This window comes from Amblyomma mixtum, chromosome 10, assembly GCF_055824585.1.
Source record: "Amblyomma mixtum isolate Tamu chromosome 10, ASM5582458v1, whole genome shotgun sequence".
NCBI classification, from domain to species: domain Eukaryota; kingdom Metazoa; phylum Arthropoda; class Arachnida; order Ixodida; family Ixodidae; genus Amblyomma; species Amblyomma mixtum.
In genome coordinates this window covers 6,168,280-6,190,220 of record NC_143021.1, presented here as the reverse complement: position 1 = coordinate 6,190,220, position 21,941 = coordinate 6,168,280, and the positions used below count along the sequence as shown (strand labels likewise).

The 21,941-nt window shown below is 47.2% G+C and overlaps 1 protein-coding gene across 1 annotated transcript in view; it reads right to left on the bottom strand.

The window, feature by feature from the left end:
- Positions 1-18,754, bottom strand: part of LOC149325053 (iris-like) — an 82,489-nt gene extending 63,735 nt beyond the window's left edge. Inside the window, exons 1-2 of the mRNA XM_089564176.1 lie at positions 18,633-18,754; positions 15,197-15,602 (exon numbers count right to left, since the gene is read on the bottom strand). Of these exons, the coding sequence (XP_089420302.1) occupies positions 15,197-15,602; positions 18,633-18,754 (528 nt within the window). The remainder of the gene's footprint in view (positions 1-15,196; positions 15,603-18,632) is intronic.
- Between the last annotated feature and the right edge of the window lie 3,187 nt (positions 18,755-21,941).

Here is a 21,941-nt window from a genome sequence, read left to right as displayed (position 1 = left end):
TGGGTACCGGGGCACACGGGGGTGGCAGGGAACGAAGAGGCCGACAGGATAGCTCGAGGATACATTACTTTCCGAGCATCCGACGAGACCGCCGAACTCGCGCCAGCACCCAGGGAATATTCGGCCATACTACAAAACTATAGAGGCAGAAGAATGCGATATCCCCCACCGCACAAATCTCTCAGCAGAAAGGAAGCTGTCACTTGGAGACAATTACAAACAGGCTCTTTCCCAAACCTACATATACTAAACAAAATGCACTCTACGATATACACGGACAAATGTCCCTGGTGCGACGAAAAACCTACTCTATACCACACCACATGGGCCTGCCAAAACATACACGTGGTCCCCAAAATACAAAACCCGAGTGCGGAGCAGTGGGAGACTCTGCTGTCCAGCGACCGCTGTGAAAACCAACAAGGTCTGGTGCAGCGAGCTCAACGGGCGGCAGTGGCCAGCGGAGCCCTGGACTGAGGGCAACCGACCACTGATTAGAGGCGGACGACTTCGACAGAGAAGGCTCCTGGGGGTAGAACCAAGACGTCTCTGAAGATGCCCCCAAACCGCAGGAAAAACCATTAGTGTAAATAAAGTTTTCCCTTCCTTCCGTCCTTCTATTTTCGCTTCCACGAGCTTCAACTTGTTCGTTTTTTCACCACCTAACCTAGAAAACGATTAAACTTCAGGTATCGGCAAAATCATGCAGTGTTATTTCCCATTTTACCTGAATTTTACAATTACTGGTCCATCAGAACCTGGCGAAAACAGCAAATTCCAGACCAAAAGCCAGTTATCAAGCAGAATAAGGCCTGCATGCAGAATGACTGAAAATATTAGCTCTGCAGAGCAAACGTAACTTCGTTGTAGCTCGAGGTAAACTTCTATCCATTCGATTGTCGACCTCTCTTTAAGCCAAGCGAATAAAAAAGTATTGTTTTAAGTCATTGCCAGTGAAGATCGCATTTGCATGACTCATTTAAAATAACTGCATGGCTTCAGTGTCCAGTAGTGTACGGCGTTCTCCGCACTGAATTGGCTGGACGAGAGCAGGCACATCACAAAGGTTGGTCATGGGAAAAAGTTCCCGTCGTCCTTCTTCTTGCACTTAGCGATCGGGTATGCCCTCCATGGGGTATGCTGTATCGCCCCAAATGTTGAGACTGCAAACCTGTATACCTCGTTCGTTCTCGGTTTTATTTAATAAGTCAACCTAGTCGACCGCCGAAGCCGCGCCGTTGCTGCCAAATATAGCAGCGCAGAAGGAAGCCTATGCAGCGCTTCGACAGATAATTCCGTCAGCCGAACAGGTTGAAAACGTGCTGAACTGCTCTCCGGTCACCAACAGAAATGTTTCTAGCCACAAGCGACGCGCACGCTTTGAAATATGCGCGCACGCGAGTTGGTTTCGAAGGCAGCATCGCTTGGCGCGGTGTAGGCATGCTACGTTTTTGCCTACACCCCGCGTCGCTGCCGACCGCAGCGCCACCTTTGTTTACAAACATGACGCTTGTCTTACATGACGTCATCCGCAAGGGGCGCTAGCGGCCGGTGCGGCATTCGCCATGTTGGTGGTCGCGCACGCAGCCGCCGCAGCCAGCCGCAGCGTTAAATAGCCGGTGATGTGTGAAATGTGAGTGTATTTCGCGTCTCGCCATAGATAATTACTGTCCGGCCCGTAACACCGCGTTACTGAGGGGGTGTTCCGGGAACTGCGCGAAGCAGAAAAGAGCGGCCACGCTCAAAAAGTTCCACTTTGTGAAAAGGTCGGCCCGTACGATAGCGGAAGCGCCGGCACAGTGTGAGACGTACAGGACTGCTGCCGCGCGTTGAATTCACCAGTATCGAGGCCCACCTTGTGCACGGCTTAAGTTTGCTGGCAGGCCAAGGAATTCCCTTTATGTAATACCCCTGAATAGGGGTCTTTAAGGAAATAAACTGAACTGAACTGATATAAACCTATGAGAGGATGCAATTACTTGACAAGCGGGTGAGTCCAAGAGCCGTGCTGAGGGTGCCGACGTCCGCGGTGCCGACGGCCGAGGTGCCGTTTTTGAAGAGGTGAGTAATTCTAAGGGTCTGCTCACTTAGCTGTAGCTTAACTTGTCATCTCTATCTGCTGAAAGTGACGTGTCACTACTGAATCTAGCTGAATGGCTGCACGCTGCGTTGCTGCGAAAGCGCTAGACGTATTGTGCATACGAAGCAGCGCTACGTAGCTACAATCAAAACTGCAAAACATTCTCGCTGTGTCTGCCGTTCGTGCTGCGAGCGCATGGCAGTATTTGTTTGACCCTTCTGTCGTGTGAATAAGGCAGCTATGACGCTTTGCCTTTCTGCTGAAAGACCGTCTGAGAAGCGTCACCAGTTCGCAGACTACAGGCGCTAGAATTATCAATTTCTGCGGCGGCAGTTTTGGAATTTCGGCAGTTAATCGTGCTGTTTATCCACCATGTGCCCTGCATGACTAGCTGACAGTTATCAACTAATATTAAAAGCTGCAAGTCGTGTACATTCTTGCGTGCAGCGCAGCCAGCCAGTTTTGCTGCCGAGTTGAGGCAGCTCGGTTATATCACGGTGCAGAAGAATTCTGCTGCAAACTTCGTGCACAATACGCGCTCAACAACGTACAAATATGCTACGGATCACTAACAGTTCAGGCCGGTTACCTCACGGCGCACCGTGACACTGCGCGAGCTGGCCTGAAACGACCGCAAACATGGCGTGCTTGCCGCGACGACGCTCGCGCCGTCTGGTAGCGCGGCCTCAGTGAATACCTCCTATAGACAGACGGAGGGTAAAAAAAAATTATTTCAAGCTGATACCTGAAGCGAAACAGGAAAGAAACGACCGAAGAAACAAAGAGAAAGGGTATGGCGATGCTGCCACTTCAAAAGACTACAGCCGAGGGAATTTGAAATTGAAATTGAAAAGATTTATTTGAGCAGAGCAGTTACAGCATCTGCTGCAGGGGCAGAGGCTAAAGGCTGTGGCGCCTGACGAGGCCTCTGTCCCTCTGCAGTCGACGGAAGCGCAATACAAATTTCAGCATAACAAGAAAGTAAGTCACATAATTAAAACAAATATGGGTAAAATATGCCATTATAATCACAACATTAACACAGTATGATAAGTCCAAAAATATGCAAGGATATTATACAGATATTTTGTTCAGTATACAATACATTGAAGGACACTTATAACAAAAATAAAGTGAAAAACCATGGTACAAGAGAAGGATACATCCTGTGTATCCATGTCATAGGCACTCGTCACTCCCCGTACAAAACACCTGATATTATTAGGACATTTTTAATGTGCTTTTTGAATGTGCTAATATTAGATGCGAAATTCAAGTTACCTTCAAGTTTATTAAGAATTGAAGCGATTTGATAAGGAACTGTTTGTTTACCGTAATTGGTTCTAGTTTTTGGCATGCGTCTTTTATTGTGTCGGAAAGGATATGTAGAGTTTTCTTCCCTGTCGCAAATGTGCAGCTTCCGGAGTTGTACGAGCTGAAGTAGTTTATAGTAGTATAGCTGGTCGGCCCTCAGCATTTTATATTTTAAGAACAAAGGAGAAGTTTGTAGGAGCTAGTAACGTCCATAATAATTTTCATAACAACGTAATATCTTTTTCTGCAGTATTATGAACTTATTGTAACTACCTTTTGTTGTGGTTCCCCACACCATCATCCCATATATTAGTTTTGAATAGAACAGGGAGTTGTACAACAGTTGTTTTAGCCATAGAGGAATTATGTGCCCTACTTTGTATAAACATCCTACGGTTCGTGCTAGTTCAATTGTTAGATGATTCACATGTGGCGTCCATGACAATTCTTCCTGGAACCATACGCCAAGGAATTTTTGTTCTTTAACCGAGGAAAGACATTGGTCATCAAACTTAAGTGTTATTGTATTGTGCAGTGGTTTGTTAACTGGGCCAAATACGATAAATGTTGTCTTTTTTGAATTCAGTTCTAGCATATTTTCCTTCAGCCAGCTGGACAGGTGCACTAGGTAGTTATTTACTTTGGTTTCGAGCGCTGTTATCTCATGCGATGTGAAAAAAATATTAGTGTCATCTGCATACATAATGATCTCTGGTGATTCAGGTATCTTCACAATATCATTAATATGCGCGAGGAAGAGCAAAGGGCCTAATACGTTGTATAATGTTGTACGGGCATCAGGCACCCTCAAGCTGCCAATGGCAGCTTTTTTGCCTGATGACCCCCAACGAGTCGTTGGAAATAAAGTTTTGAATTGAATTGAATTGAAATAATATCGATCCCTGTGGGACACCCTGAGTTAGTTTTAACTGTGATGAACTTGAGCCATTAATGAGTACTATTTGATAGCGATCATAAAGATAAGACGATAGAAGTTGCAGGGCAACACCACGTACACCGTACATAGATAATTTGTGTAGTAAGATGTTGTATTGGATAGAATCGAACGCCTTTTTAATAGCGAGAAAAAGTCCTACTGTGTATTTTCGATCCTCTATGTTAGAAATTATTTTATCATTAATGTATAACAAAGCCTGCTCCGTTGATTTCCCTTTTCGAAAACCATATTGACTTTCTGTAATAATGTTATGTTTATCAAAAAATGACACTAATCGGTTATGAATGACACCTTAGAAAATTTTTGAAAGCGTTGGCAGGACGGATATAGGGCGGTAATTTGCTAGGTTTTCAGGGCCCGCGCCTTTATATATTGGGGTGACTCTTGCTACCTTTAACTTCTGTGGAAAGACTCCTGTGGACAAAGTAAGATTTATAATAAAGGCCAAACTAACGGATATCACAGCGGATATACACTTCAACTCAATCGGGCCGATGACATCGATTCCAGCAGCAGCATTATTTTTAAGCTTGTTTATTAACATTTCTACTTCGTGAGGAGTTGTTGGGCGCGTATAAATTGACTCGCATAACGGTGCTATGGTCGATACTGACTGATCAGTGCAGTTCTTTGTTGTACAGGCATTCGAGCCTACTTTAATAAAATGCATGTTCATAGCACTGGCGAGAGCTTCACCGCGCACAATCTTGCCATCAATGGTGATTTCAGTAATGTTTAAACACTTTTTAGTTCTTCCAGTGAGCGTATTTACTGCATCCCACACCTTTCTAGGATTTTCTCTTATGCTATCGAATTTACTATGGAAGTATTCTACCTTAGCTTTCTTCAGATCGGATGTTAGTGCGTTCCGGTACTTTTTAAATTTCAAAAATAAGCCTGGGTCTCTTTTGTGTAAAAATTCGTGGCACATTTTGTCCTTTGTTTTTATGCGGCTGTAAAGAAGTGAATTCATCCATGGTTTTCGGAATTTTTTGTTTCCACGAGAAATGACGTTTTCATCATCATCATCATTTAATGGCCCTTAAAGACCCCTGGCGGGGTATTACATAAGGGGGGGGCGAACATCGAAGCAAGTAATGACATTATTAGGTCAAAAAAAAAATACATATACAAAAAAGTACAGTAAAACAGTGAAAAAAAACTGAAAAAAAGAATACAGTGAAGAAAAAGTATACAGTGAAACAATCATTGCTGGGGAAGAGAGAAAAAAAGAAAGAAAAACACGTTTATAAATCAGGCAGACAGGTGCAGTAGAATATCAAACAATCATAACATAAAAATAAAACGCAAAGGCAACAGTTACCCACATTGGGATTTCAAGTGCAATGACAGCATTTGGCGGAATTTCAGAGCATCGCGTTCAGTGACAATTAATTCGGGTAGTGAATTCCATTCATTAATGGCAAGAGGCAGAAATGACTTGTTAAATGCGTTTGAGGAGCCATGAAGTCTTAGGATGCTCATGGAGTTGAAAAGACGGCGTGATGTTCGGAGGGGAGGGAGCAGAAGGGAGTGTCGAAGTGAGGGAAAACAATGGTACAATTTATGGAATAATGATAAACGGGCAATTATACGCCTATGCGCGAGAGGCTCGATGTCGGCAGATAATTTTATTTTGGTAATGCTAGAGCGGGTGTCATAGTTGGAGGAAATAAAGCGGGCTGCACGGTTTTGGACGGCTTCTAGGCTGGCTATTAAGTAGGCTTGATGTGGGTTCCATATTGGGGATGCAAATTCAAGTTTGCTACGGACGAAAGTTTTGTAGGCTAGGCTGCGAATGGAAGAAGGGGAGAAACTGAGGTTGCGTCTGATAAAACCGAGTGTTTTAGATGCATCAGCAGCAATCTTCGTGATGTGCTCGGACCAAGTGAGGTTGCTCGTGATATGGATGCCAAGATACCGGTATGATTCGGCTTTAGTAAGGATGGTTGAACTGAGTGAATAAGCGTAGTCGATATTAGTGCGCTTGCGTGATACCTGCATGTATTTGCATTTCGTTACGTTGAGCGTCATTAGCCATGTGGAACACCAGCTTTCAATCCTGTTTAGGTCGCTTTGGAGCAATTCCTGATCATTGTTAGTAGTTATGCGGCGGTACAGGACGCAGTCATCTGCGAAAAGACGAATTGTCGATGAAATGTCGGAAGGAAGATCATTGATGAAGATTAAAAATAAAAGTGGGCCGAGCACCGAGCCCTGAGGCACACCAGAGAAAACTTTTGTTGTGGGAGAATTGTCATTATCGATAGCAGTGAATTGAGAGCGATCAGTTAGGAAGCAGCGAATCCATTTTAATATCAGGGGATCGAGGCATAAGCATGAAAGTTTAGCTAAAAGGCGTTGGTGGGGTACACGATCAAATGCTTTTGAAAAATCAAGGTAAATGACGTCTGTCTGGAATGAAGAATCTAAGTTTAGGTTAAGGTCGGTAGTGAATTCAAATAGTTGGGTTTCGCATGAGTAACCGGATCGGAAGCCGTGCTGATTGGAAAAAAAGAAAGAGTTAGAATCAAGGTGAGATGCGGTTTGTGAATATATAATATGCTCTAATAGTTTGCATGCAATGCAGGTTAAAGAAATTGGACGGTAGTTGGACGGATCATGACGGTTGCCTGCTTTAAAAACTGGTACTACTCGACTCAGCTTCCAGTCGTCCGGAATTAAGCTGGTAGCAATAGATTGATCAAAGATTATTTGCAAAATTTGACTGGAGATTTCCTTGGTGCATTTCAGTATCTTAACTGGTATATTGTCTGGTCCCGGGGCACTTGATACTTTAAGTTTTTCGATGAGGCTTCCAATACCGTTAGCTGTTATAGTAACAGGCGGCATTTGCGAAAATGAAAACTTCGATACAGGAGGAATGTCTGAAGTAGATTCATTGGTGAAAACCGAGGAGAAATAAGAGTTCATTACAGCACTGCGTTCGCCTGATGCGACCACAGAGCCATCCGGGTTAACCAAGGAGATGTGATGCGTAGACCTATTACCTGGCGTAAGGAGATTCCAGAATTTCTTTGGATTGGAGCGCATGATTTCTAGCAAGTCCTGGTGGTAAAATTTCTTTTTTGAGCTTCGTAAAAGTCTCGTGTATTCGCAAAGACACGCGAAATACTTATCCCACCTTGATACACTGGGAGAATGCTTTGCAAGACGGAAAAGACGTTTTTTTTTCATTAAAAGTTTTCTGAGGGCATTGGAAAACCAAGGTTTGCTGGCATCACCTCGAATGCGTACGAGGGGTACATATAGATGAATAAGTGATATTAATTTTTGTTTGAAGAGCAACCAGTTATCATTGACGGTTCTTGTGGAAGAGGACATACGAAAGTGATGGAAAAACTTGTCTAGCTCAGCAATGATACTTGGAACATCGGCCTTATTATATCACGAATGAATTTAACTGAAGGTTGACGAGTAGCGATGGGTATAGATAAGTTAAACAACAAGGTACAATGATCGCTGAAACCCGGAATGGATGATAATGACTGGACACATTCAGGATCTGAAACAAGAACAAGGTCGAGGGTATTGTTTAGGCGAGTTGGAGTGTGAACTGTTTGCACAAGGTTAAAGGTAAGAACTAAGTTTAGAAACTCACTCGATTGGCCAGAATGTGCGGATAAGTTGTACCAGTCAATATCAGGAAAGTTGAAATCGCCGCATAGTAAGTAAGTTGCATGGGGATAACGGGTATTAAGGTCGAGTAGTATTGAGTACAGTTCATTAACAAATGAAATGTCGCTGTCTGGAGGACGATAGCATGCAAGCAATATGACTGTGCTAGAAGGAAGCAATAACCTTATCGCAACGATTTCATGATTGCAGAGGGGCAAAAGAGGAAAAGAAGGCGTGCTCGATTTTACAAAAACCAATACACCACCTCCTCTCCGCATCACCCTATCGCGTCTGTGGACCGTGAAAGATCGCGTATCGTGCAGCAGCTCTTCATTCGAGATGTCCGAGGTCAGCCACGATTCAGTAAATATAGCTATATCAGTATCGCTATCGTTTAGGAAGGCTTCAACGGCATCTTTTTTGGGCAGATAGCTGCGGACGTTGGAAAGTAGAACTGCTAAGGTTTGATAACTCGGGGCTGCGTATGTCACTTGTGGTGACTGACGAAGTAGGTGTGGCGGAGGCCGATGAGCGGATGGCAAACGCTATAACTTCACTTCTTGGACAGAATCTGTTTCAGAGTTATAAATAAATTGACGGTCATTCATCAGGAGCTTGTCGAAACGGATCTTAAATGTGGTGCTTCTTCCTTGGGCGTAAGAATAAAGCTTACTTCTGGCCATTCGCACACGTTTTGAGTAATCTTCGCGAATTGCAAAAGAAGTATTTTTTAGCTTCGGTCCTGCCGTTAAAATCCTTGATTTTTCCTTGAAACGGGCCAGTTTGACAACTATTGGGCGATTTTTCTCCTCTTGATAACGCCCTATCCTGTGCGCCCGTTCAATGTCATCAGGGCTGACGGTAAGGCTAAGTTTATCTGAACAAAAAGAAATAATCAGAGACTCAGACTGAGCCCAGGTTTCAGCGCGATCATCCTTAATTCCAAAAAAGATCAAATTGCCGCGGCGAAGGCGATTCTCTGCGTCATCATATTTGTCGGCAAGAACTTTAATTTCCGCAGAAAATTTTTCTACATTCGTTTGTGAAGTGCTAGAAGAATTGGGGTCGACTTGTTGATTCAGCTCGGCAATTTTTTCCAGTGCATCAACGCGAGAAGACAAGCGGCTGACCACACCTTCAATATCAGTTTGTGCAGCACGTATTTTTGCGAGTTCAGCAAGGACTATGGCTTGGGACTGTTCTAAGCGAAACAGTGTCTGCGAAATTGATTCAAGCGATACAGGTGTGTCCTCTTCTGTAGGACCAGGATTTAGTTCAACGTCACCCGAGAGGACAAGCAGGAGGCATACCAGGTGGGCGTTGAGACAAAAGTAACATGACAGGCACATTACTCTACGGTAGAAGTCAAGCAGGTCAGCGGGGCACGACACTGCGACCAAGAAGGGGTTGCTAGTACGAACAGAGTTGGCATGAGGTAGGTAACTAACCTGCGCAAAGAGTGGCGGTTTCATGACCACGTTCGTTGCAGTGGCGTGCCCCGAATGGCCCCAGAACGATAGTTGCATTTGTAGTCGAGGCGTGGCTCCTGTGGTGACGGTGGTGTGTGGTTGCCAGGCAGGCGTTTCGACTGTAGCTGGATGTGGCGGATGGAACGTGTCTTCTGCTGTCTTGGCGATGAACACGGGAAGCTGCGAAGCAGCCTCACCGAGGTGACGGGCGGTGGCGGGGTAGATGCTGCCAAGGCAGGAATTCAGCGCAGCAAAGATCCAAAGCAGGAAGGCCTGCGCAAAGAGTGGCGGTTTCATGACCACGTTCGTTGCAGTGGCGTGCCCCGAATGGCCCCAGAACGATAGTTGCATTTGTAGTCGAGGCGTGGCTCCTGTGGTGACGGTGGTGTGTGGTTGCCAGGCAGGCGTTTCGACTGTAGCTGGATGTGGCGGATGGAACGTGTCTTCTGCTGTCTTGGCGATGAACACGGGAAGCTGCGAAGCAGCCTCACCGAGGTGACGGGCGGTGGCGGGGTAGATGCTGCCAAGGCAGGAATTCAGCGCAGCAAAGATCCAAAGCAGGAAGGCCTGCGCAAAGAGTGGCGGTTTCATGACCACGTTCGTTGCAGTGGCGTGCCCCCTTCTGGAAATGCCACATCATACGAGGAACGTAACAAGGTGAAGAATATATCGAAGGCTTTGTTAGCGTCTTTTTGTTTATAGATTTCACTCCAATCAACTCTTTCTATCAGACGAGCAAAGTACTGCAGAGTTTCATCTGTAATTTTTCGACGCGTATGAAGCAGCGCATCCGGGTCTTTCCTGGTTTTCTTTTGGGATACCGCAATAAAAAATAATGGCAAGTGGTCGCTCAAGTCAGATGAGAGCACTCCAGAATAAAATTGATGAGGTTCTAAATTTGTTACGCATACGTCTAACAGTGTTGCACTCTGTGTGGTTATTCTTGTTGGCATGCGTATGCTGTTTTCGGAATCGTATGTAGAAAGCAGAGTCTTTAGTTCGCTGGCGTGCAAGTCATTGGAAGAAAGGTCTATGTTTATATCTCCCAGAATAACGCATGGATATTGTTCTGTACCAACGAAGGAAAAAAACGTGTCAAGAAATTGCAAGAAGTTTCTTTTGTGCCCCATTGGAGGACGATACACAACTAAGATCACAAACTTCCCGACTCGTGCTCCTAGGCATTCAATATCTGGTGATATAAATGAGAAATCTTGTAATATTTCATACGTGAGTGTTTCCTTAAAATATACAGAAATTCCTCCGCCTCTTTTGTGTTCGCGATATACATGCCGAGGAACGTAGCCGGAGAAAAGTGGTGCATCATCAGGAGTTGTAATCCATGTCTCGGAAAAGGCCAGGATGTCATAATTTATTTTGAACGGTTCGAGAAACGTATTTATATCGTCACTCTTTCTTTTAATACTTCGAATGTTCACATGCATTGCGGAAAAAGTACTATCTCTGTTGCTGTGCTGGTTATTGAATTCCTGGGTGCTATAGTAGCTACACATGCTTAACCTGTAGTGTGCTGGTGTGTTTGCTGGTGTTTCGCTTGCTACTCTTATGCAGTAATCAGGGCCAGGTCCGCGTGACTAGCGATTTGAATAGCCGACCCATGTTCTTCTTTACGGGCAAGTATTTTTCCGCCTGCAGTCCAAACGAACTTCCAACCGTTTTCCTTCTTTTTCTTGATTGCAGCAGAAAGCAGTACCTTGTTTGCCTGAGTTAGGTGTTCATTGACAAAAATTGGTTTTCCGGTTTCATCACCCAGCACAGTGGTATTAACTCTTTTTTTTCTGCATTTGTTCAGAATGTCATTTCGCTTGCTTCTGCGCACGAACCGCACTATGATGTTTTGCACATCTGAATTCTGCGTACGAACCCAGTGGCATGCATCGATATCAGCATTATCAACTTTTTCACCAACATGGTCACCTATCTTTTGAACCACAGTGATGGGATCAGTTCCGGAGGAAACACCTTTGATTTCTAGGTTGTTCAATCGCTGATATTGCTCAAGGTCTTCACATTTGCGCGCTAAGCGTTCGTTTTCTGCCTTAAGTTCCTGGTTCTGTCTGAACATTTCTTGCATTTCTTGCCTGAGCTGCTTTATTTCATCGGCTGTATTCTTCACTTCGGTGCAAACATCAGTGCAGAATGAAACACTGTCTTTAAGCTCGCGCATTTCAGCCCTGAAATCACGCTTAAAATTTTTAAATGCGGTTACCAACTCTTGCAGCTCCTTCATATCTGTGGTTTCTTTTTCAGACTCTTTTCCAGCGTTTTTCACGTTCCCCTTCCCCATTCTAACACATCATGCAGCAAGGGCAGTATTCGGCAGCAGTGCACCACAATAACAGACAAAATACACATTTCTGAAGAATAAAAGTGTTTTCAAAAACTTTACCGACGTTTTTCTCAAAACATTTTTGGAAGTTCGTGTACCTTTTTCTCGGGAACTATGGGGCACAAGCAAACAAAATTTCTCAGAGGTGTTGATTGGTGGCAGTTACATAACTGGAACTAGAATCAATAGCCTAGGTGCATTTTTATTATTTCTAGCATAAAAAGACCGATCATAGGTGGCAATCTTCATGCATCGGCAAAAGCAAAAAACGTAACAAATCTAGTTTTCATTACAGGGACATAATTCTAGTTCCACTTCTGTGAAGGATCTGTTGCTACCTTTGTACAAAATTGGAACACTCTGTCGGTAGTAGATCGTAAATAAAAGGTACAAACGTATAAAAAAGTAAAAACAGAAATAAAAAAGCTGCTTCAAAATTTAAAACTAATTTTTGACTCTACTGCAAGCTGCGTCTATCTTTAATATTCCTTTCAAATTTTATGGCCATAGCTTTTATTGCTACTGCTGTGCAGCCAAATTTTGAAACTCGATTTCAAAGTCTCACCCCACCTCAACGCATCATTGAGGCGTCCAAATACCACGAAAAAGCGCTAATTTTGAGCGACTAATTAAGTTTACGATCGCTTCCCCAACATGGACCAAATATTATAATTCCGAAAGGCACAACAGAAGGTAAATGTAAATTTTTTTTTCAGAGTTTATCGTCAGTGTACAACATAACCCAAAAGGCTTTGGAAAAGCAATATTCCTCACGAACCTATTGCAATTTCCCTCTGTGATGGCTCCGGAAATCCCTTTATTGAAGCCGATGTTGCGAGTGTGCTGAACTCTGCATTTTCTTCGGTGTTCATCAATGAAGCTGCCCTTAGCCTTCCTGACATCCCATTTTTTGACCATTCCGTCATGGAAAAACATTCCAATTGAACCCGATGGCTTTGCTATAATATTGAGTGATGAACCAATGATTCGTTCTCGGGTATTGATGAAAGTAATGGAAAAATGCTGAAGAATACTAAAAATATTTGCAGCGTCATTCTGTCACTCATATTCCAGCAGTCGCTTCCTACAGGATGATTACCTCTTGACTGGCAGAATGGCAAAGTCATCCCTGCATTAATAAAAGGTAACCGTTCATCCCCGTACAACTGTCGCCCGATTTCACTCAAACATGTTTGCTGCAAAATCGACGAGCTTATATTATACTATGTTTTGTAAGTTTCTTCCACCCATGATTTCCTCAAAAGTCGCTCATGTGAAACTCAGCTTGCCCTCTTTCTACATAATCTGTACTCGTAGTTAAACCGTAATACACCATGTGATGCTCTGCTTCTAGGTTTCGAAAATGCGTTCGCTAAAGTTCCTCATGGCCGCTTAATTGACAAATTATTCCATCTGAATCTGTGCCCCTCGATTGTTTGTTGGATCCGTGCCTTTTCAATCATCTGCTTTACGCGCGAAAACTGGTGCGCCCCAATAGGACCGCTTCTGTTTTTAATATATTTTAGTGGTCTCCCGCTTAGTATTTCTTCAAGAATCCGATTGTTCGATCATGTTCGTGTCACACATCACTCCATAGGAACGTAATCAAATATCATCGCTCTTGAAAAAACCTTTCTCAAGAGCAGTATTCGTGTGACGAGTGGCTCATGTCTCGTAATATTTCCAAGACCTCACCGATTTCCTTTCACCATCGTCATAACTTTTTCTCGCCTTTATATACTATGGTAACCCAGCAATTTATTCCGTAGATAATTACATGTACTTAGGCGTTCATATTCCAAGCGATCTAACTTGCACTCTCCGTATCACTCGCATCACCAACTCTGCAAACACCGTCCTTGGGTACCGTCAGCGCAACCTTGCATTAGCGCCCAGTTCTCTTAAATCAGCCGCTTACAAGACCTTCGTCAAAAAAAAAAAAAAAACTAGAATATGCTATCTCTGGTTGGGGTTCCGATCACGTTAGTCTATATAATACCGTTGAAATTCGGGCTTGTTGGTTCATACTTCGGAGCAATAGCGCAAACAGGACAAGGGACCAAAAACGAGTAGACACACACAGCGCTGTGTGTGTCTACTCGTTCTTGGTCCCTTGTCCTGTTTGCGCTATTGCTCCGATTTATATAATACCATTGAGTCAGTCCGGAATCGTGGCGCTATGTTTATGTCATCTGACTACTGTTATCATTCGAGCATCACAGGAGAAAAAACACGATTACAGTTCCCTACACCAGCCATGTGTCTTAACAGATGACGTCTATGTTTATTTCATGAATTCTCTCACAATACTTCAGCAGCCGATGAAATCATGTCACGCTCGCAAAGTGTTATTATTTCACACCATAACCCCCGACCCGCTGTGTACCGTGAATGTGTTATACACAACATTCAGCGATCGTTTTTTTAAACTGCCCGCGACTGGAATGAGCTCCCGACTTAAGTGGCCGCCATCACCAACCATCGACAATTCAACTCCGCCATCAAGGAAGCTCATTCATCAATATCAACTGTTTTCTATAATTTTAACTAATCTATAATGTTATTTTAGCTGTGTTATCCTCCCACTGAACTAATGTCCCTCAAGGGACCTTAGAGTAATAAAAAATAAAGATATAGCGCTCAAGATTCGGAGAAGTTTTTTTTTCGTATCGAATATGCTGAGGTGGTTTCGGGAAAAAAATGATGGATTTTATCCTATGAGTTTTCTAGCCTGGTGCGCATGCATCGTTATCAGTGTGATAAAGTCCACAGGAATACGCATGGTTAACCGCGCGGCAGCGTCGTTGTCTCTCATGCTCAACATAATTCTTGGCTATAAGAAATGAAAACCAGAAAATACCAGCGCTCTGAAGCTGAGAAGGTTACCGCGAGGGTTGTTTCCACGGCTACTGCAGGCGCGAAGTCATGCCGGCATCCTGGAGTTAGGTAAATTATGACCTTCTTGTCCGAATTTCTTCCAGAATCACAACGTGTATACCGGCTGGTATCTGTAGAACGGTACTTTATAACTGCGATCAGAAATGCATATTCTTCTACGAACGTAGTAAGCACACGGCGCATAGAAATGATGCAGAAGTCCGATATATTGGCGCCTAGCAGCCGCAGCGAATTGCAGGACATTCTCAACGCGCAAGCGCGCGCGCGCACACACACACACACACACACACACACACACACACACACACACACACACACACACACACACACACACACACACGCACACGCACACGCACACGCACACACACACACGCACACACGCACACACACACACGCACACACACAAGCAGCAACACAAGGAGTAGAACAGCAGTGGACAGTGTGACATACATGGGTGGTGCCTCCCGTCGTCCACAGCGGGCACTCACCTCGAAGAAGTCCGGCTCGGTGCGGCACCACGGCGACAGGGCGGCCACGTAGGCGGCCAGCATGTTCAAGTTCCGGTCGCGGATCAGCGCCAGGTCGTGGGTGGCGTTGAAGCCCTGCCGGTGGTGGTTGGGCCACGAGGCGAACAGCCGCTCGTGGCAGTGCGCGAAGTAGGCCACGGCACTGGGCGCGTCGCACTCCAGGTGCAGCAGGCGGGCCAGGTGTCGCGCTGCGCGGCCCCGGGCCCCGTGGTAGAGGGCGATGAGGGCGCCCGCGGCCAGGAACGGCGAGAAGAGCACGTTCCGGGAGCCGCCGACCTCGCGCAGCTTCTGGTGCAGCTCCAGGGCGAAGGCGAGCAGCGCGGCGCTCGCCGACGGCGTCAGGGCGGCCACCTGCTCGGGGGACACCCTGCGAGGACGCTCTGTCAGCGCACAACGCTCCTCACTGCCTACGCCCATAATTAAGACGCTGGGCGTGGTTAAAAGCCACCGCAGTGTAAGATGCCAGACTATTTCGCACCCTTGCCGGCGTTAACTCGGTAGTGTTAGAGCGAACGTTCCGAGAAAAGCAGTGCGCGTTGTCGCATTAATTCAAAATTGGTCGGCAGTGCTCGTGACGTTACTCCACAATCAACCAATGAGAGAGAGGCGCCGTTTACCAGATGTCAAGGTGCCCCGCCGCGGTGGCTCAGTGGTTACGGCGCTCGGCTGTTGACCATAAAGACGCGGGTTCGATTCCGGTCGCGGCGGCCGAATTTCGATGTAGGCGAAATTCTAGAGGGCCGTGTGCTGTGCGATGTCAGTGCACGTTGAAGGACGCCAAACGATCGAAATTTCTGGAGCCCTTCACTACAGCGTTCCTCATAGCCTGAGTTGCTTTGGGACGTTAAACCCCAATAACCAAGAAGATGTCAAGGCGGACGGTTGATGAGAGGGTGGCCCGGTGCCAGCTGCGCAGCAGTCAGAGCGCGCGCAGTTTCGACTGGTCTGTGGTTGGCGCCTCGAGTCATGTGACAGGGTGCATGACCTGGCTGTGGCGGCTGAACAGCACCGATTGAGCGCTACTGAGTCGCTCCAGCAGTCCGTTTGCGTAAAATGAAAGAGGCTTCAAGTCGGATCCGTGCGTTGGGTAATGGCACTTAAGGAGTTGCGAAGGCGGGCCAAGTCATTCCTGACGCTGGCTCGTGCAGCTTCAGCCCCAACTCCAAGCGCCCTTCCTGGGCGTACGCGCTCAGCGTCGGCGCTCTTGGCGTACGCCAGGACCGGTCTTCGCATGCGCACTGCAGGAGACGCCAGCGAACCTCGGCGAGGCGCGGATATTTGTCCGTGCTAGATATCGGCGCCAGCGCACGGGCGCTCGCGTGCGCTTCCGAAGCCGGTTGCGGTTTAGAACAATCGGAGGACCACGGGAGCCTCGGCGACTCTTTTCTTCATGGCTCTTCTGGGTTCCCCGAACTTTTATTCGCAGTTTAATTGGTCCTTTCGGCGCCCCCCCCCCCCCCCCCCACCCGACCCCTTTTCTTCCCGGCTTGAAATTCTTTCCCTTGAGTCGAGAGGGGGAGCGAGCAAGCACCAGGGACATGGAGATGCATGCCGCTTTTCGACGCCCGTTCCGGCGCACGCCAAGAGCGCCGACGCTGAGCGCGTAAGCCCAGGTAGTGTCTTTGGAGTTGGGGCTTAACGGTTGTTCAGGAGTGTGCAAATTTTTTATCGTTAACCGTAGGCTTAATTAAAGGGTGAGTGCAGTGTGAACACAGAATGCAAAAAAACATATTTTTGCACCGCACCTACTGTATCAGCGAAGAAGAAAAGTTGAGTTTGACATTCCAATTTTTAGGTAATTGGGTAAGTGCCGAAATCAAGGAGAGATTAATTAGATCAAAGAACACCCATGACAGGTAAAATAAATAGTTACAAGCATTAAGCAAGCGAACAGGAAGTGCCGAACTGCCCTCACCGCCTCCGAGCCAAGCGAGCAAGGCAGTGTCTGCCGTTCTTGACGCATTTTTCCAGGTTTTTAGTTGTGCTTAATTCGCAGTGCCATTGTTTTCGTCTTGTCTCGACGGGTCAACAAAATAGAATTTTACTTCTCTGTCTTCCTTGTGTTAGTGCGGAGTCTGCTCTCATCCTGGTAATGTATGAAACACTTTCATGAAACACTAGTGGTGGCCTAGTGCCAAAAGTTCTTCAAATCAAGGGATTTATAAACTGCGCTTTAGAGAGCAAAGCAGCTCAGCCCGGACCGGACAGGTTGTGTTTATGATTCCGGTTTTCGCCAGCCCACAGTTATAGCAATCACGGTCGATTAACTGATGAGCCTGGTCAGAGGTTATCGTGTACAAAAAAAGCATAGATTACTTAAAGGCTAGCATTATGGTAACTAGTAGTAGTACAAATTAAATTAAAATGTCAGTTGCAGTGTACTGCAGTAAAGACAAAACTGATGCTGTTTTGCCAAATGAGCACTTGTGGATCCACCCTTGCCGTTTTCTACGGATGTTGTTGTTGTATAATTGAAATACCTTTTTGAGTTGTCCAAGTTTTGTAGAGGGGAGCAGACCCTTTGTCCAGCCTTTCAATAGGCTTCTTGGCTGCGCTCCTGGCATCTATGTGGTGTTATGAAAAGGTGACTTGACTTGACAGTCAGGAAGCAAGGATTTATATCAATGATCAGAGCGTAGAAGTCATTAAAAGTACGTAATCACAATAATATACAGTTCAGCAGCTGGACTCTCAGACATGGAAGCTTAACGTAGAAGTGCTACGTTATTGTAATGCTGAATCGAAAAAAAGAACATTAAATGTGTTTCGTGTGCTCAAGCGTATGCAAGTCTAGCAGCGGGCGGCAGAAAGTTAGGTGATCGGATGAGATTAAGAAGTTTGCGGGGATACGGTGGCCGCAGCTGGCGAGGGAGAGGGTTGGGCGTAGTCAGGATGACGATGATGATGTGTGCTCAAGATGAGCTGTTAGGTTTACATTCATATGCAATGCCGGTTCCATTCCAGATATTCCTTCGGCCAACTTCACCTGGCAACGATGTGTTCGTTCGAACAAGCAGTACGCGTAACGCGCGCAATTACAACAAGCAAGGCTGCTCAGGCATACCGGCAGGTACAAAACGCACCATGGAAAGTGTAGCAACGCGTTGACACCGTGTCACTGGGCAGCGACAGCACTGGGAAGAAATACGCGCCGAGCACGAAGCTTGAGGAGTAAAGAACAAAATTCATCAACCCAAAGGCATAACAGCACTGCAACACAACAAAATGCACAACTACACGAATGCTGCTGAGTGAGAATATGGCTAAATTCTAACGAAGCGTACAGCCGGCACACACGAATGAAACAAAGAGAATTAACCAATGAAGCATGTGTAAGAATCTGCAGGCAGCACGTCAGATAGGTATGTGACGCACAGCGGCATTCGCAGCGACTCACGTGGTATTTTCCTGCCCTTCGGATGACTCGCCGGAAGGCTGCGCGGAGGTCCTCTGTGCCCCTGAAGAGCAGGGCTGGACACGAGGACCTCGGGGCTGCTGCTGGCTGGCTCCCTTTTCCATGGCTGAAATTGTGGGGGTCGCCTGCGCACGTGCTCTCTTCTTCCTCGACGCCCGTGGCACGAAACTACCGTGAATCAGGACCAGCCAGGCAGCCGCGTTTAGTGACTCAAAAATTTCCGAGCGCACGAGAATGAAACAAGGACTGATAGAAAGGACACACACCACTATCAGTTCCTCGTTTCATTCTCGTGCGCTCGGATATTTTTGAGATGTGTAACCAACTAGCCTGCCAGTTCGTCCTGAGCGTTTAGTGACTCGTCTCGACTTCACTGCCCTGCGCCCTCATTTGACGCAAAGCGACCCCTACCATAGTACAATACGGCATAAGTCGGGAAGCATTCAGGCGGACGCTGCCGCGCCATTCATTGGTGTGAGCCATGAACACTCTGCTGAACGCTGCTTTCTTTAGATAAAACCGAATAAAGTCTTTGGTAGATGTGACGAAAGCAAATTTAAGTAGTCGTTGAGGCCACGCTCGAAAGAGGTTTAAAGACAAGAAGTGGCTAGAAGGCGGGACCAAACAATTTTGCCATAAAGCTATTAAATGACTTGCAATGGTGTAAGGTTGGCGCCTTTCGATCGCCTCTTTCCATTTTAACCGGCGCCCTAATAACGACTGAAAAAGCCGCTCCACGAGCGGCGCGGCGAAAGCATCGCGGTCGTTAGTCTGGACGGCGTTCGCTGTTTCACTGGAAGCTCGTTTCCGTGTTTTTTTTTTACCAAAGTAAACGAATGGTCTCCCCTATCAGTCGAAGGTCGCGTTTCCGCCGGGTCCTCCGTGGCCGAGTGCGGATCACCCACAGGTCTGTTGTGGGGAGAGGGAAGGGCAGCACGCGCGCCTCGCGGCTTTCTTCAAAGGGTTAGGCTCGCGGAGGGCGCGCTTGCGGTTATCGGAGGCATCCCTTCTCTGACAGGGCCGGTGCCACACGGCGCGGCGCGGTACAGACAATGCCCGGTGGCTGCGCGCCCATCTGCTAGCCTCATCTGGGAACGGTTAGCGGCATCTTACCTGCCCCGAGGGGGGTGTCGCGGTCCCTGTTGCGGGAGGCCGTTCGTCGCCGCGTTTGCAAGCTGTGTATGGCGCCAAGGCCGGGGCTTTTAGGGAGAGAGCAAAAACACATGTAGTGACGATGCTCCTCCTGCTCGCAGCTTGAGAATAATTCAACGTCTTGCTTTTTTTTTCTTTTCGCGTGGGGAGAGAGCGCGGGGGCGCGCGATGCCCTGCCGCCATCACGACACAGAGATTTTGGTTTGGTTTGGTTTATGGGGTTTAACGTCCCAAAGCGACTAAGGCTATGAGAGACGCCGTAGTGGAGGGCTCCAGAAATTTCGACCACCTGGGGTTCTTTAACGTGCACTGACATCGCACAGTACACGGGCCTCGAATTTCTCCTCCAAAGAAATTCAGCCGCCGCGACCGGGATCGAACCCGCGTCTTTCGGGCCAGCAGCCGAGCACCATAGCCACTGAGCCACCATTTTGGTCTTGACCGGAGCCAGGCACGCAGACCGTGCTCTCGAGTAGCCGTGGAGTGGGTCCACGGGGCGGCTGGCCAGACATCATGTTGTCATGTACATACTCCTTGTAAATAGTCGTCTGTGTACATAAAACCTATATCAGTGCTCGACAAGAGTCCCCTGTCTTCCTACTGGCTCAGTACTTCGTTGGAAAAGAGAAGAACGGAGGAACAACCTCTCCGTACAAAGAAGAAGAGAAAAGAACCACCCTTTACTGGCGCAGTCGACAGCACGAAGAACTGCATCGGAGGAGACTCGGAAGACAACAAGTGGGAGACGATAGCAAGCACCTCCAAGCGTAGGACACCAAAGGCGGTGTACCTGCGGAGGGTAACTGCGAGAAGGTCGTCACCGGGATCGGCGAGGAACGTTAGCCGACAGCCACGGTCAGAAGGAGACCACACGGGCAACAGGGGAGAAGTCAACATGAAGGCAGCCAGCACCATCGCGACGGAAAAGCGGCGAACTTGGCGGCAAGCGACTTCCGACCGACTGACGTTCACAGCGGTGGATCCAAGTGAGTCCTCTTGTTTATGTTCGGGTGAACGCAGGGTTACTCGAGTCAGTGGTTTTATATGGAGACGAGATTTGCCTACTTGAACCCTCACAAAATGTCTAGAAACGCTGAAGGCAGAAACAGCGCAGGTGGGGAGGACAGTGCGGATGAGTTTCCTCAGCTAGACTTCGACCGACTTGACACCGCGGAGGTCGATAGCGAGGGTGGCGAGGGCAACGGTGATGGGTCCCACACACGTCTATCTGAGAGGGAAATGAAATATAACCTGAAAATGGCGGAGGAGAGGCGCGAAGCCTTGGAACTCAAAATTGAGCTCGCTCGACTTCATGGTCCCACCGCAAGGCGCACACATGACGATGCGAGCGAAGGAGAACCGCAAGGCAGCCGGATGGCATTGAGGAATTACACTAAATTGTTAGCAGGTGCCATTCCGAAATTCCCCATTGGTGCGGAAGTACCTATTTGGTTCGAATCCACAGAGAGCTCGCTGAAGGCGTACGGAGTGCCGAGAGAGTTTTGGGGACAGATTGTTTTCCCATTTGTTGCGGAGAGGGTGCAGTACCTATCAACGCGACTCTCGCCGGCTCAGCACCGTGATTACGAGGTGCTGAAGAAAATTGTGCTGGAAGAGCTAAGGCTGTCTGCAGCCGAATAGCAAAGACGGTTCCAGTCAGCTACCAAACGTGCAAGCGAGACTTGGAAAGCGTTCACGACGCGTCTGCGCAGCTACGCGAACTTTTACGTAGACGCACGCGGCGTGAAGTCTTTTGAAGACCTTTTGGAGCTTCTCGTCGCTGATCAACTGAAGGCGGGCTTAAATGAAGAAGCCAATAAGTACGTTAAGCTTCGAGAAGGCGAAAAATGGTGTAAGGCTGACGAGCTAGCTCGCCTTCTGCAGACCTTCGAAGAGGCTGCGGGAGAGGGTAGCGCACAAAGGAGGGGCAGCGGCCTTAAGCCAATTGAACAGAAGGGCGCGGCTAAAGGCGAGCTGAACAAACCGCTCAATGCACAAGGGAGCGTTAAGCCTCGAGTAGAAGAGCCACGAAAGGGCAAATTAATCAAGGCAGCTCAAAAGTCAGCTCGAAGGGGCGAATGCTTTCGGTGCGGTGACTCCACCCATTACGCTGCGCACTGGCCACTTCTTCGCGGGGAG